The sequence below is a fragment of the Dermacentor andersoni genome, chromosome 11, assembly GCF_023375885.2.
Source record: "Dermacentor andersoni chromosome 11, qqDerAnde1_hic_scaffold, whole genome shotgun sequence".
NCBI classification, from domain to species: Eukaryota; Metazoa; Arthropoda; class Arachnida; order Ixodida; family Ixodidae; genus Dermacentor; species Dermacentor andersoni.
In genome coordinates this window covers 126507625-126519810 of record NC_092824.1, presented here as the reverse complement: position 1 = coordinate 126519810, position 12186 = coordinate 126507625, and the positions used below count along the sequence as shown (strand labels likewise).

The 12186-nt window shown below is 48.2% G+C and overlaps 2 protein-coding genes across 7 annotated transcripts in view; both read right to left on the bottom strand.

The window, feature by feature from the left end:
• LOC140214085 (phosphatidylinositol 3-kinase regulatory subunit alpha-like) overlaps positions 1–3623 on the bottom strand; it is a 186292-nt gene extending 182669 nt beyond the window's left edge. For 2 of the 4 annotated variants that reach the window (XM_072285361.1, XM_072285362.1), the window contains exon 1: positions 2949–3623. In XM_072285361.1, the coding sequence (XP_072141462.1) occupies positions 2949–3414 (466 nt within the window). In that variant the 5' untranslated portion in view covers positions 3415–3623. The remainder of the gene's footprint in view (positions 1–2948) is intronic. The other 2 variants (XM_072285368.1, XM_072285370.1) reach the window with 2 other exon arrangements.
• Positions 3624–8735: 5112 nt separating this feature from the next.
• LOC126539588 (zinc finger Ran-binding domain-containing protein 2-like) overlaps positions 8736–12186 on the bottom strand; it is a 113415-nt gene continuing 109964 nt past the window's right edge. For all 3 annotated transcript variants that reach the window (XR_008614329.1, XM_050186475.2, XM_050186474.3), the window contains one exon: positions 8736–8784. Coding sequence is in view for 2 of the 3 variants with exons in the window: in XM_050186475.2 (XP_050042432.1) it covers positions 8769–8784 (16 nt within the window). In the remaining variant the exon portion in view is untranslated. The remainder of the gene's footprint in view (positions 8785–12186) is intronic.

Sequence of the window (12186 nt, the reverse complement as noted above, 5' to 3'; positions counted from 1 at the left end):
AAGCAACTTCCATGACTGTACCCCGCAGCACTGCATGTGCGCGCTTTGAAACGCGGCACTTATTTTCGCGATCGTGTATCAACACTAAAAAAACCACGGGACTACTTTAGACAAGCAGCGGCAAGGTGCTTGACATCGCGGAATTGCACCCGTGTTTACAATCTAATGAGAAGTTAGTGCTCCGGCATTCTTCCAGCAGCAAGTCCCCAATGACACTTTAGCGCTTTTTTCTCCCGGCATTGGAACCTGCAGCTACATGAAAAAAAAAAGAACATACGTACCAACTAAGATTTCCAACGCGCGAGAAGGTGTACATATCGCTCTCGCTGTTGGCACACTCAACATCGTCGTTGCCGCCGCTGCCGCCGTTGCCGCCATCGTTTTCCGTATCGGCTGTCGGTTCGAACATGTACGGCGAAAATACAAGCTGTCCGAGACAGCGAGAACGTTCCATAATGCTTACAACTCAGCTATGAAGCCAGAACAGAACAGCGTGCTACGCTCTGAAACGGCGGCGCCGACCGGAGAATGCCGCGAAAGACGTCACAGCGGCCCCGGCCAATCACGGGCAACAGCGGCGTTCGCGCGATGCCCTGAGGCACTGGTGCGCGTTTTCTTGGAAAAACAGCCGCTTGCGTTTGTTTCCGCCCTTTTTGAAACAGATATTCGTGTTCAGGGGACTCAAAACTGTAGAATGCCGCAGAGAACTCTTTTTTTTTTTTTTCGAAAAGTGTTTCAGCTTCCCTTTAAGTTGTATCACTCGCCCGCCTCCTAACCAGCAGCGAGCTGGTGCTTCCGCCGCCGGGGGTCATGTGACACGCTGACGAAGAATATGTTGTCAGCTTGGTCGGAAGACGACGACGCTCTGGACTTTGCGCGCTGTCTATCATCTTGTCAGCCGCTACGATTATTGTAAATATCCTGTAAATAGACGTCTGACTGTTTTTAACCCCGTAACAATATTTTCAAAGCATATAACCTACACAGTTCAAAAGGATAGAAAGTTGGGCGAGTTGATACGGTAACATGATCATGGATTGTAGCGCGAAGTGACACGGACAGCCTGACCTGTCTTCCTCCAATCTTTGTCCGTGTCACTTCGCGCTACAATCCAAGATCATGCTACAGAGTTCAAACTTTCGGTACATATGACCAAAAAAATAAAGGACGCGCCGCGTCGCGTTGCCGCGCCCGCCAATGAGAGCGCAGCGCAAGTGCGCATCTCCGCGGAAGAGCTCAGCGGAACACCCGGCAAACGCGGCGCACCCCTGCGCGCCCGCCGTGCCAAGTTCACGGGGCTCTAGCTCGTGTGGGTGCTGTCGCGTCAGCGGTGGTGCGGGCGTAACTTCACTTTCACTTTTTAGTTCGGACTTTCCCCCATTCAATATGGAAATAAATTCTATTCAATTCACAAACGCGCCACGCGGTTCCAGCTTTATGCCGAAACATCCTTAAGATAAAATGGACAGACGTTAGAAATGACACATGCAGATTGAAAAAAATCAGGGCAGTTTTGTAATGGGATTGTAATGTCTCTACACATTCGACAATGCCATTTTTCTTTCTTGATGTATGAGGCAAAAAACAAAAAAAAAGAAGAGAAGACCACACACGACAACCACTGCCAAAATGATTGGTCTTCTTCCTATCACATATGTGGCTCCTATCCACTATGGGGGACTGGCCAACAAATCGACTCGCCCAGCTGTTGGCCTTTCTGAAGGTCGTTTTCCCCAACATGTCGGGATGAGGGGGCTGTTACAGAATGAAATTCGACAGCTTCTAGACGATTCAATAGCTCCGATATTTGATAATCCAACAGTTTCATGCCGTGAAGCACGCGATCATTGGTCGCGGCTGATTACGATACTTTATCCTGGCCCCCTCACCCTTCGCCAATAGTTTAAATCATCATCGGCCTATTTCTAGGTCCACTGCAGAATGAAGGCATCTCCCAGCGATCTCTCATCACCTCTATCTTGCGCTAGCTGATTGCAAGTTGCGCCCGCAAGTTCCCCCAATTTCATCGACCCACTTAATTTACCGCCGTCCTCGACAGCGCTTCCCAATTCCCTTATTACCAATTCTCTAATGGAACATCGGTTATATGCACTACGCATTACATGGCCTGCCCAGCACCATTTTTATTGCGATTATACGGACAGTGCAAGCGAATTTCTGCCGTCGTCGTCGCCGTCGCCGTGAGGTTCCGCATGTTTCGGCGTATGTATGTTATACACCATGCAATATACGCGGGCTATAATGCCACACCATTCAATCACTAAAGTTGCTCATACCAGTGGAGGTATTCTGTAAGAGTCCACCAAGTGGACTGTCCATTTCGGTTGTTCCTGATTGGCCAGGGCCACTCGTCTCCTCCTCGCTCATACAGCTACATCCAATCAGCAGCGGCCGATATGGACAGACCACTAGGTGGACTCTTACAGAATACCCCCTCCCCCCGGTCTCACATTCATGACAAAAAATTATTTCTCGTAATTTTGAGAATGGCAGCCCAGCAGCCCAGGAACAAATGCCATTAAACAAAACACCCACACCCTTAAACAAATGTACACACTTTGGGTTGTATATTTGCCACACACCTATAATCGTCCTGTCTTGCTTGCGTTCCTTTCTTGAAAACGCTGCTCTCGCTACTTTCCTATCGAGAATGCTCTGCCGTTCGCGACTTGGAAATACCGGGCTCGCAGCTTTAAAGAATGGAAACGCGGACAAGACAGATGACGATTATCGTTTTGTGGCAAGATACGACCCAAAGGGTGTAATTTTGTAAAGAGTGCACAACGATGCACTTTATCTCAAATCTTCCCAGGCTTAATTAAAAGTTCGAAACAATAACAAAGCTCGAACCTGAAAATGATCACATTATTTTGGCGCGGCTATGCACTGCCTGCGGGATAGACCCAGGAAAGAGGTTTGAAACATACCCGATACGCGGCTGCTCGACGGCGTGCTCGCATGGCGCGTCACCTCTCTCCGCTTATTGACTTCATTATATACCGGGTATGTCTGTGATGACGAAGTAACAGGCCTGCCGTGCACTGCGATTGGCGCGAAGCGCGCTCCGCAGTATGGCTGCACGCGGCCCATGGCCAGCGGCAGCAGCCTAGACACCAGCCAGAACATGGTGTCGTCCGCGACGTGCGCCCAGAAGTGCCGACGCAACCAACAGCAGCAGACCGTGGCGCTGGCCGCGACGGTGGTCGGCCCGGCGATCGGCGTGTTGCTGGTCCCACGCGCTGCCCGGCGGCAGCTGGCCGTGCCGGGAGAGCTACTGCTACGGGTCTCCGGCGCCGCCACGCTGCCGCTGCTCGCCTGCCGGCTGCTGCTGGTGCCGCCGGCCGGCCGGCTGCTGGCCGCTGCAGTTGGCCTGCAGCTGTCCGCCAGCATCATGGGCCTGCTGCTCGCCAGCTGGGCACCATCGACAACCGGGTCGGCCGAGCCAAGGGTCGAGCCGCTCGACTGGTTTAGGTGCGGCCGTTCCGCGGGCAGCGCGCAGCTCTAAAATGCGCCGCGCAGGAATGCGGTACCCGACAACCTGCTGCAGTCGTTCGTGCTCGAGGCGGGGCAGCGGGAGCCAGGCCGCAACCCGACCTACCAGGCAGAGGTGCGCGGCGACCGCGGCAACTTGCTGGGCGTAGCGTCGGCGTCGGCGCTGCTGGGATGTGCGCTGGCGCGCCAGCGTGGAAACCGGGCGTTGCGCACACTGCTGGCCGACACGGGGGACTCGCTGGCGCGGCTTCTCAACGGCCTGCTCGCATGGTGCTCTTTTCGCTTATCGACCTCGTTATATATTGGGTGTTTCTATGAAAACAAAGTAAAAATTTCAAAATAGCCGTTTCGTACCAAAAGTACATGCCGTCAGCGGTGGCGACCATGGGGTGATATGGGGTAATTAGTTGCGATTTAACAGAAATATAATTAACCTTTGAACTTCTGACCTGAAAAAGAAAATGCGCTTAACCGCGGACGTTCCCAGAACTGCTGACCTAGAGGGACGCGGCTATGCGTGCGCTGCAGCCTCCGATCAGTTTCAGTTTCGCGCGCTCCGATAGCCGAAATTCGCCGTGCCAAAGTTCCGCAGGTAATCGCTCTTTCCACATTCAAAAGTTGATATAGCTTGTACGGAGAGCTCGCTTCAATTTTTTCTTTACGAAGAGCCCACTGAAATAAAGTTTGAAGGCTAAACCCCACGAGTGCGATTCTGAGCGCGACGAGCGACGGCTTCGAGCGACAAAACGGGCCTTAATTCGCTTGAACGGATCGCTCGGTCTTGTCGCTCCATCGCACGGTTCTAGAAATCGAATTCGTCGCTCGTCGGCCAGAAGTGCTATGAGCGACTATTTAACAACGCGAAGCCGAAACTGGATGTACATCCCTCAAATACTACAGATTGTCGCAGGGAAGGAGCAAATTTACGATTAAATTTTTATACGTGCAAGGATAAGAACCTACTGCAAGACCCTCACAAATATTTTATGTTGTTTTTTACAGTAAAATCATCATCATCATCAGCCTAGTTACGCCCACTGCAGGGCAAAGGCCTCTCCCATACTTCTCCAACTACCCCGGTCATGTACTAATTGTGGCCATGTTGTCCCTGCAAACGTCTTAATGTCATCTGCCCACCTAACTCTCTGCCGCCCCCTGCTACGCTTCCCTTCTCTTGGAATCCAGTCCGTAGCTCTTAGTGACCATCGGTTATCTTCCCTCCTCATTACATGTCCGGCCCATGCCCATTTCTTTTTCTTGATTTCAACTAAGATGTCGTTTACCCGCGTTTGTTGCCTCACCCAATCTGCTCTTTTCTTATCCCTTAACGTTACACCCATCATTCTTCTTTCCATAGCTTGTTGCGTCGTTCTCAATTTCAGCAGAACCCTTTTCGTAAGCCTCCAGGTTTCTGCCCCATATGTGAGTACTGGTAACACACAGCTGTTGTACACTTTCCTTTTGAGGGATAGTGGCAACCTACTGTTCATGATTTGAGAATGCCTGCCAAACGCACCCCAACCCATTCTTATTCTTCTGGTTATTTCAGTCTCATGATCCGGATCCGTGGTCACTACCTGCCCTAAGTAGATGTATTCCCTTACCACTTCCAGTGTTTCGCTACCTATCGTAAACTGCTGTTCTCTTCCGAGACTGTTAAACAGTACTTTAGTTTTCTGCAGATTAATTTTCAGACCCACCCTTCTGCTTTGCCTCTCCAGGTCAGTGAGCATGCATTGCAATTGGTCTCCTGAGTTACTAAGCAAGGCAATATCATCAGCGAATCGCAAGTTGCTAAGGTATTCTCCATCGACTTTTATCCCCAATTCTTCCCACTCCAGGCCTCTGAATACCTCCTGTAAACATGCTGTGAATAGCATTGGAGATATCGTATCTCCCTGTCTGACGCCTTTCTTTATAGGGATTTTGTTGCTTTCTTTGTGGAGGACTACGGTGGCTGTGGAGCCGCTATAGATATCTTCCAGTATTTTTACATATGGCTCATCTACACCCTGATTCCGTAATGCCTCCATGACTGCTGAGGTTTCGACTGAATCAAACGCTTTCTCGTAATCAATGAAAGCTATATATAAGGGTTGGTTATATTCTGCACATTTCTCTATCACTTGATTGATAGTGTGAATATGGTCTATTGTTGAGTAGCCTTTACGGAATCCTGCCTGGTCCTTTGGCTGACAGAAGTCTAAGGTGTTCCTGATTCTATTTGCGATTACCTTAGTAAATACTTTGTAGGCAACGGACAGTAAGCTGATCGGTCTATAATTTTTCAAGTCTTTGGCGTCCCCTTTCTTATGGATTAGGATTATGTTAGCGTTCTTCCAAGATTCCGGTACGCTCGAGGTTATGAGGCATTGCGTATACAGGGTGGCCAGTTTCTCTAGAACAATCTGACCACCATCCTTCAACAAATCTGCTGTTACCTGATCCTCCCCAGCTGCCTTCCCCTTTTGCATAGCTCCTAAGGCTTTCTTTACTTCTTCTGGCGTTACCTGTGGGATTTCGAATTCCTCTAGGCTATTCTCTCTTCCACTACCGTCGTGGGTGCCACTGGTACTGTATAAATCTCTATAGAACTCCTCAGCCACTTGAACTATCTCGTCCATATTAGTAACGATATTGCCGGCTTTGTCTCTTAACGCACACATCTGATTCTTGCCTATTCCTAGTTTCTTCTTCACTGTTTTTAGGCTTCCTCCGTTCCTGAGAGCCTGTTCAATTCTATCCATATTATAGTTCCTGATGTCCGCTGTCTTACGCTTGTTGATTAACTTAGAAAGTTCTGCCAGTTCTATTCTAGCTGTAGGATTAGAGGCTTTCATACATTGGCGTTTCTTGATCAGATCTTTCGTCTCCTGCGATAGCTTACTGGTTTCCTGTCTAACGGCGTTACCACCGACTTCTATTGCGCACTCCTTAATGATGCCCATGAGATTGTCGTTCATTGCTTCAACACTAAGGTCCTCTTCCCGAGTTAAAGCCGAATACCTGTTCTGTAGTTTGATCCGGAATTCCTCTAGTTTCCCTCTTACCGCTAACTCATTGATTGGCTTCTTGTGTACCAGTTTCTTTCGTTCCCTCCTCAAGTCTAGGCTAATTCGAGTTCTTACCATCCTGTGGTCACTGCAGCGTACCTTGCCGAGCACGTCTACATCTTGAATGATGCCAGGGTTCGCGCAGAGTATGAAGTCGATTTCATTTCTAGTCTCACCATTCGGGCTCCTCCACGTCCACTTTCGGCTAACCCGCTTGCGGAAAAAGGTATTCATTATACGCATATTATTCTGTTCTGCAAACTCTACTAATAATTCTCCTCTGCTATTCCTAGAGCCTATGCCATATTCCCCCACTGACTTGTCTCCAGCCTGCTTCTTGCCTACCCTGGCATTGAAGTCGCCCATCAGTATAGTGTATTTTGTTTTGACTTTACCCATCGCCGATTCTACGTCTTCATAAAAGCTTTCGACTTCCTGGTCATCATGACTAGATGTAGGAGCGTAGACCTGAACAACCTTCATTTTGTACCTCTTATTAAGTTTCACAACAAGACATGCCACCCTCTCGTTAATGCTATAGAATTCCTGTATGTTACCAGCTATTTCCTTATTAATCAGGAATCCGACTCCTAGTTCTCGTCTCTCAGCTAGGCCCCGGTAGCACAGTACATGCCCGCTTTTTAGCACTGTATATGCTTCTTTTGTCCTCCTAACCTCACTGAGCCCTATTATATCCCATTTACTACCCTCTAATTCCTCCAATAACACTGCTAGACTCGCCTCACTAGATAGCGTTCTAACGTTAAACGTTGCCAGGTTCAGATTCCAATGGCGGCCTGTCCGGAGCCAGGTATTCTTAGCACCCTCTGCAGCGTCACAGATCTGACCGCCGCCGTGGTCAGTTGCTTCGCGGCTGCTGGGGACTTCGCGGCTGCTGGGGATCACCTTAAATTGATAAAGCACACGTGACGCCAGTTTCGGCGCATATATTGCTGCCCTCATACCGGCAACACCGGGGAGACGTCGCTCAACATCGTCGCTCGCATGGGCTACGACTTGTAGGCGACGAGCGAACGCGACTGCCATCTCCATCGCATCGCTATCGCACGCAAGGTCGCTTGCATGGGGTTTATACTGCTAATTAGCAACTATATACCTCGTATTACACGTCACTCTATGGCCGCCACCGCCGTCGTCTTTTTTTTCTTTTCTAAATGGCTGTTTTTATCAAAACTTGTTGCTGAGCTAGTTGATTCATGATTTCAAAACAAAGGTTACGGCGCTAAGCAGCCGAGGACGAAGTGAGACACAAACGTCATTACGGGCGCCCGTATACGCTGTTTGGCTCTCACTTGGTCGTCGTCTGCTTGGCGCCGTAACCTTTCTTTTGAAAGCTATTTTTACATATAATCTTCGTGGAAACGCCCTGTACACCGCATAATCAACTGCTGCAGGGCATGCCCTCTGGGCGCCCTGTCACTGGCGCTGCGAGTGGCCGACGAGGAGGCGGCGTGGTGGGGGGGCGGTGCCTCTTTGGCAGCGGCGGGCCTGGCGCTGCACGCCTTCCTAGTGGCCGTCCTGGTGGGCGCCACCGCATCACGCCGCGACCTGCAGCGGTTGCTGGCCGCGCTACCGTGGCCGCTGTGCGTGGCCGCCGTGGCCGGGTCCAGCTGGCACGCGCTGCCCGCCGCCCTGTGCGCGCTGCAGCAGCGCGAGCCCACCACGGCCGCCCTGTTGGTGGTGCACTGCGGCAGCGCGCTGTGCAACATGCTGCTACTGACTCCCGCCATGCTCCGGGGCAGGGGAGTCGGCCTCCTCCTAGTGGTGGCCGACTCCCTGTTCAGCGTTGGCCGCGGAGACGGACCGCTCATGTATCTGGCCGGCCTACCCCCGCTGCCGGGCGCCATGTACGTAAGAAAGCGGGCCTCTTCGATTTGGCGTCTGGACTGTCCAGGACTGCCCGAGAGGCCCATTGGCTGAAAGCATCGTCAGGCAGTCCGGGACTGTCAGGGACGGATAATCGAAGCAGCGAGCGCGCGTGTGTCCGACCACAATTACATGGCGCAAATCACTGCAGGCAGCGGCTGGCCGCCCTGCACGACTTGTTCGGCTCGTGTGGGTGCTGCCTGTTGCTCGAGGCAGCCCAGCAGCCCGAGCGAACCCTCAGCGTCGTCCGTTAGCAGGACTGTTCAACGAGCCACCAGGGGGTCTCTGCTGCCACAGCTTTTATTTCCTGCCTCCTCAGTCCCGGATGTCCCTGCGCCAGCAGCACAAAACAGACGTCCGACGCTGCAGCTGTGTCTCAATCTTCGCGCAATTATTCTGCCACGCGCGTCATTAAAGACGAGAAGCACACAAGTTAAGCATGAGTGGAAAGCATCACTGTGGACGAGATTAAAGAAGCACTGACATAACGTTTCAGACTTGGCATTTTTTGCGTCAAAGGAATGTCCTCAATCTGAAAAGCCTTGAAAAATAAAGGGAAGCACCAGAGCACGCATAAATAATTTACAATAACTTTATTATATCCAAACCAGTTTTGAGTTTGTTTCCCAGGTTGTGTGCGCGTCATGACGCAGGAGGAGTTCAGATGGAAGCAGAACATTGTGGCATTTTGGCCATAGAGATAGTATCTGACTGACTCTTTAGCAAAAGCTGGGCTAAGAAAGTGACAACCGCAAGGACGCCGCCTTGTTGCTACCTGTCAATCGTAACATTATAAATAATTTTAAACAATGATGCAAGAACAAACATTTATGCCCAGCATTTACGTATGGAGAATGTCCGAAGTTCATTCCATATATTTTTGAGAAAGATCCGATGGCTATACATAAAATTTTGATGTAAAATTTACGGTGCTGCTGCTGGGCCCATCTCCTGCTCCCAAGTGACCCCCGTCTGCATCCTGACGTCATACACACAGCCGAAATAGACACTGGCTCATAGAGAAAATATTACAGTAACTTATTTAGGGTGCTCTGAGGCCAGCCAGTATTTTTTAAAGTGTTTTGAGCTCGAAGGCCTTCGTTTAACAGACAAAAAAAAAGAAAAAAAGAAAAACGACATGTTTCATGCAGAGTTCACACAATAGGAACTGAAAGCAGCGTGTGAAAGGCTTCACAACACCTCAAACCAACCTAATCTAGTAACGATGCTCAACCACTCATCACACGTGGTCTCATCCTGCCATACCAGGTGTCTGCATCGCTCGGCATAAGTGCCATGCTATTAACTGCCTGACCCAGCATTTTTGTTGCAGCATGCATATCTGGGCGAGCTGCCATGAACATGTACTTCATTGCAGTGCAAAATGGTGGAGACAGCCATGGTGTTCAATTTTTTTACTCCATCTAAGTCTTTTCGCATGGCAACTAAGTATGCTATCATTTTTGATCCCGTTGAAATCTTAGGACCACCCCCACCTTCAGCTAAACATTTTTATGCAATTTCACACACAAGAAAGGCCCCTATGGTAGAGCTACAACCACAGCTACAATAAAACACGGATATACCACAGGATCGCATTAGCTAAGCCTTTAGTCGCTATTGCCACCGCCTTTCCCCTTTTCTTTTTTAAGGAGGCCATTTTCCCACCTGCCTTACTTTCTTAACAACACCATGTAACAAGCTTAAGTAAGAAATACAACAATTTCATTACGTATATAAACAAGGCGATTCTTCTTTTTAATTTTGATGATGTCATGGTAAGAGCACCGTACAATTCCTGTTGATTAACGGTACTACTACTGCCATTCATCAGGGGATGGAAATTTCATTTTTTTTTCATGAACCTTTTTTTGCCTTGCAAATTTATGTAAAGCTATTTTCAGTATACAGATTTTGTTCAGTTTTTCAGTAATGCAGATTGCCTCTGCAGGCCAGTGGATGACAGACTTATTCTATTCTTATACTACCCCATTATCAATGAAAGTACCATTTTCAGATATGCTATGCAAAATTGACCTTTTAATGTGATTTTGATAATGAATGTGAGCTTCAGAATGGTAGGTACTTAAGGTAATTAGCACAGCATTACAAAAATTCGTAATGCAGAAATGCAAGAAAAGAAAAAAATGCAAATGCTAGCAGAACCGAATTGAACTGACGGAAGTTGCTAGGGAAGTTGCTAGGGAATTCTGCAGGCATGAAAATTATGCACGCGGCTTGCAAACGAGTTTATTTCTTGATCGCACACAATAAATGCAATAAAGCGATGATACACATCAACACATCAGCTGCATATGGGTATAAAGAGAAGGAAATGCCGTAACTACAGCACGTTCACGCCAGGTTCCGATAAGAAGCACATGCATGCTGATAACACAGGGCACGCAGACACAAGAGTCTCAAGATCTTCTCATCTCTAGAGTTTCCATAATTTCTCTTGTCAACTCATCAGCAGATCTGCACAGAACGCAAATTTTTTTTTCCAACAAAGGTGTGCAGTCGCAGCTACTACAGTACAGGATTAGATGTCCAGAAACTAGAGATATAGAACAGCGTCTCATGCCTTACGCATGTTAAACGCAAGCACCTTTGCAGAACATCCGTTTACCACTATTAGCTTAAAGGGGCCTTGAAACACTTTTCGAAAGATTGTTCGCGAGATCAAGCAGAGTAGCCGCCTGGTGGGCACTTGAAGCACAAATAATGCAGATTGCGCTGCGCACCATCTGCTAGGCGCTACATGGTTACATATGCATGTACGGTGTGAATATCTCTAAAGATTGTTTCTTCTGTGGTTGTAACACAGTAATATATGCTAGTTTTCATTTTCTGAGGATGTACTTTGCCTTGTGCTATCATCCTTGCACTGTAGCAAGATCAGTGACTGCCCACATAGAGCATACAATGTGTGATTGTTCCATCCTTTGCTCACAGCAATCTATAAATTTTATTGTCGCTTCACGTACATCACAAAGAGCATTTTACCTCATTTTAGGCAGATGAAGTGGTAGCAACGAGACGTGAATGCCGAAACGCACTTTAGTCATGCTGTCACAATGTGATGAATACTCCACAATCTCTGCGATACCACGAAGCATGAACAGGATGGCGTGAACATCACTCAGCAATAGAAAAAACAATTGTAAGCATGAACTCATGTGATTACCACATCGTACACTTTATATTACGATAACTGCATTATGATAACTGCATGACTCTTGCTTAGTGAGTATGCAACCAGAGATGTTCTTATAATATGTGGTTCTGATGCCATTACGGTGACTTCATTTTGCCTCGCAATTAAATTGTTAGCTTTTGTACTTATTTTCTACTACAAAATCAACGCTAAAATAAGGTATATGATGATCATATGTGGCACGGCGGTCTACAGACGTAGGATGTCATACCACACACCGAATTGAAAGGCGGCTATTATAATTTCCTCTTGCTCTTCATTGTAGCTTGATACAAGAGTGGCCATTAGTAGCTGAAATAGGCGAACCTAATGATTCTAGCTCCTCAAATAATTAGAACTTTGTTGCATCGCTGTCATGCGCGTAATCATGCAATGGCAATAAAAACATTTTTGTCTGAAGGAACCTGATGATATTAACGTACTGTCATTCACTGCAGTTGCCTAGCTTGCCTACCTGAACTCATTCACTGTTTGCATTTCACAGCTAATAAAAAAATGAAGATACATGTGTATAAT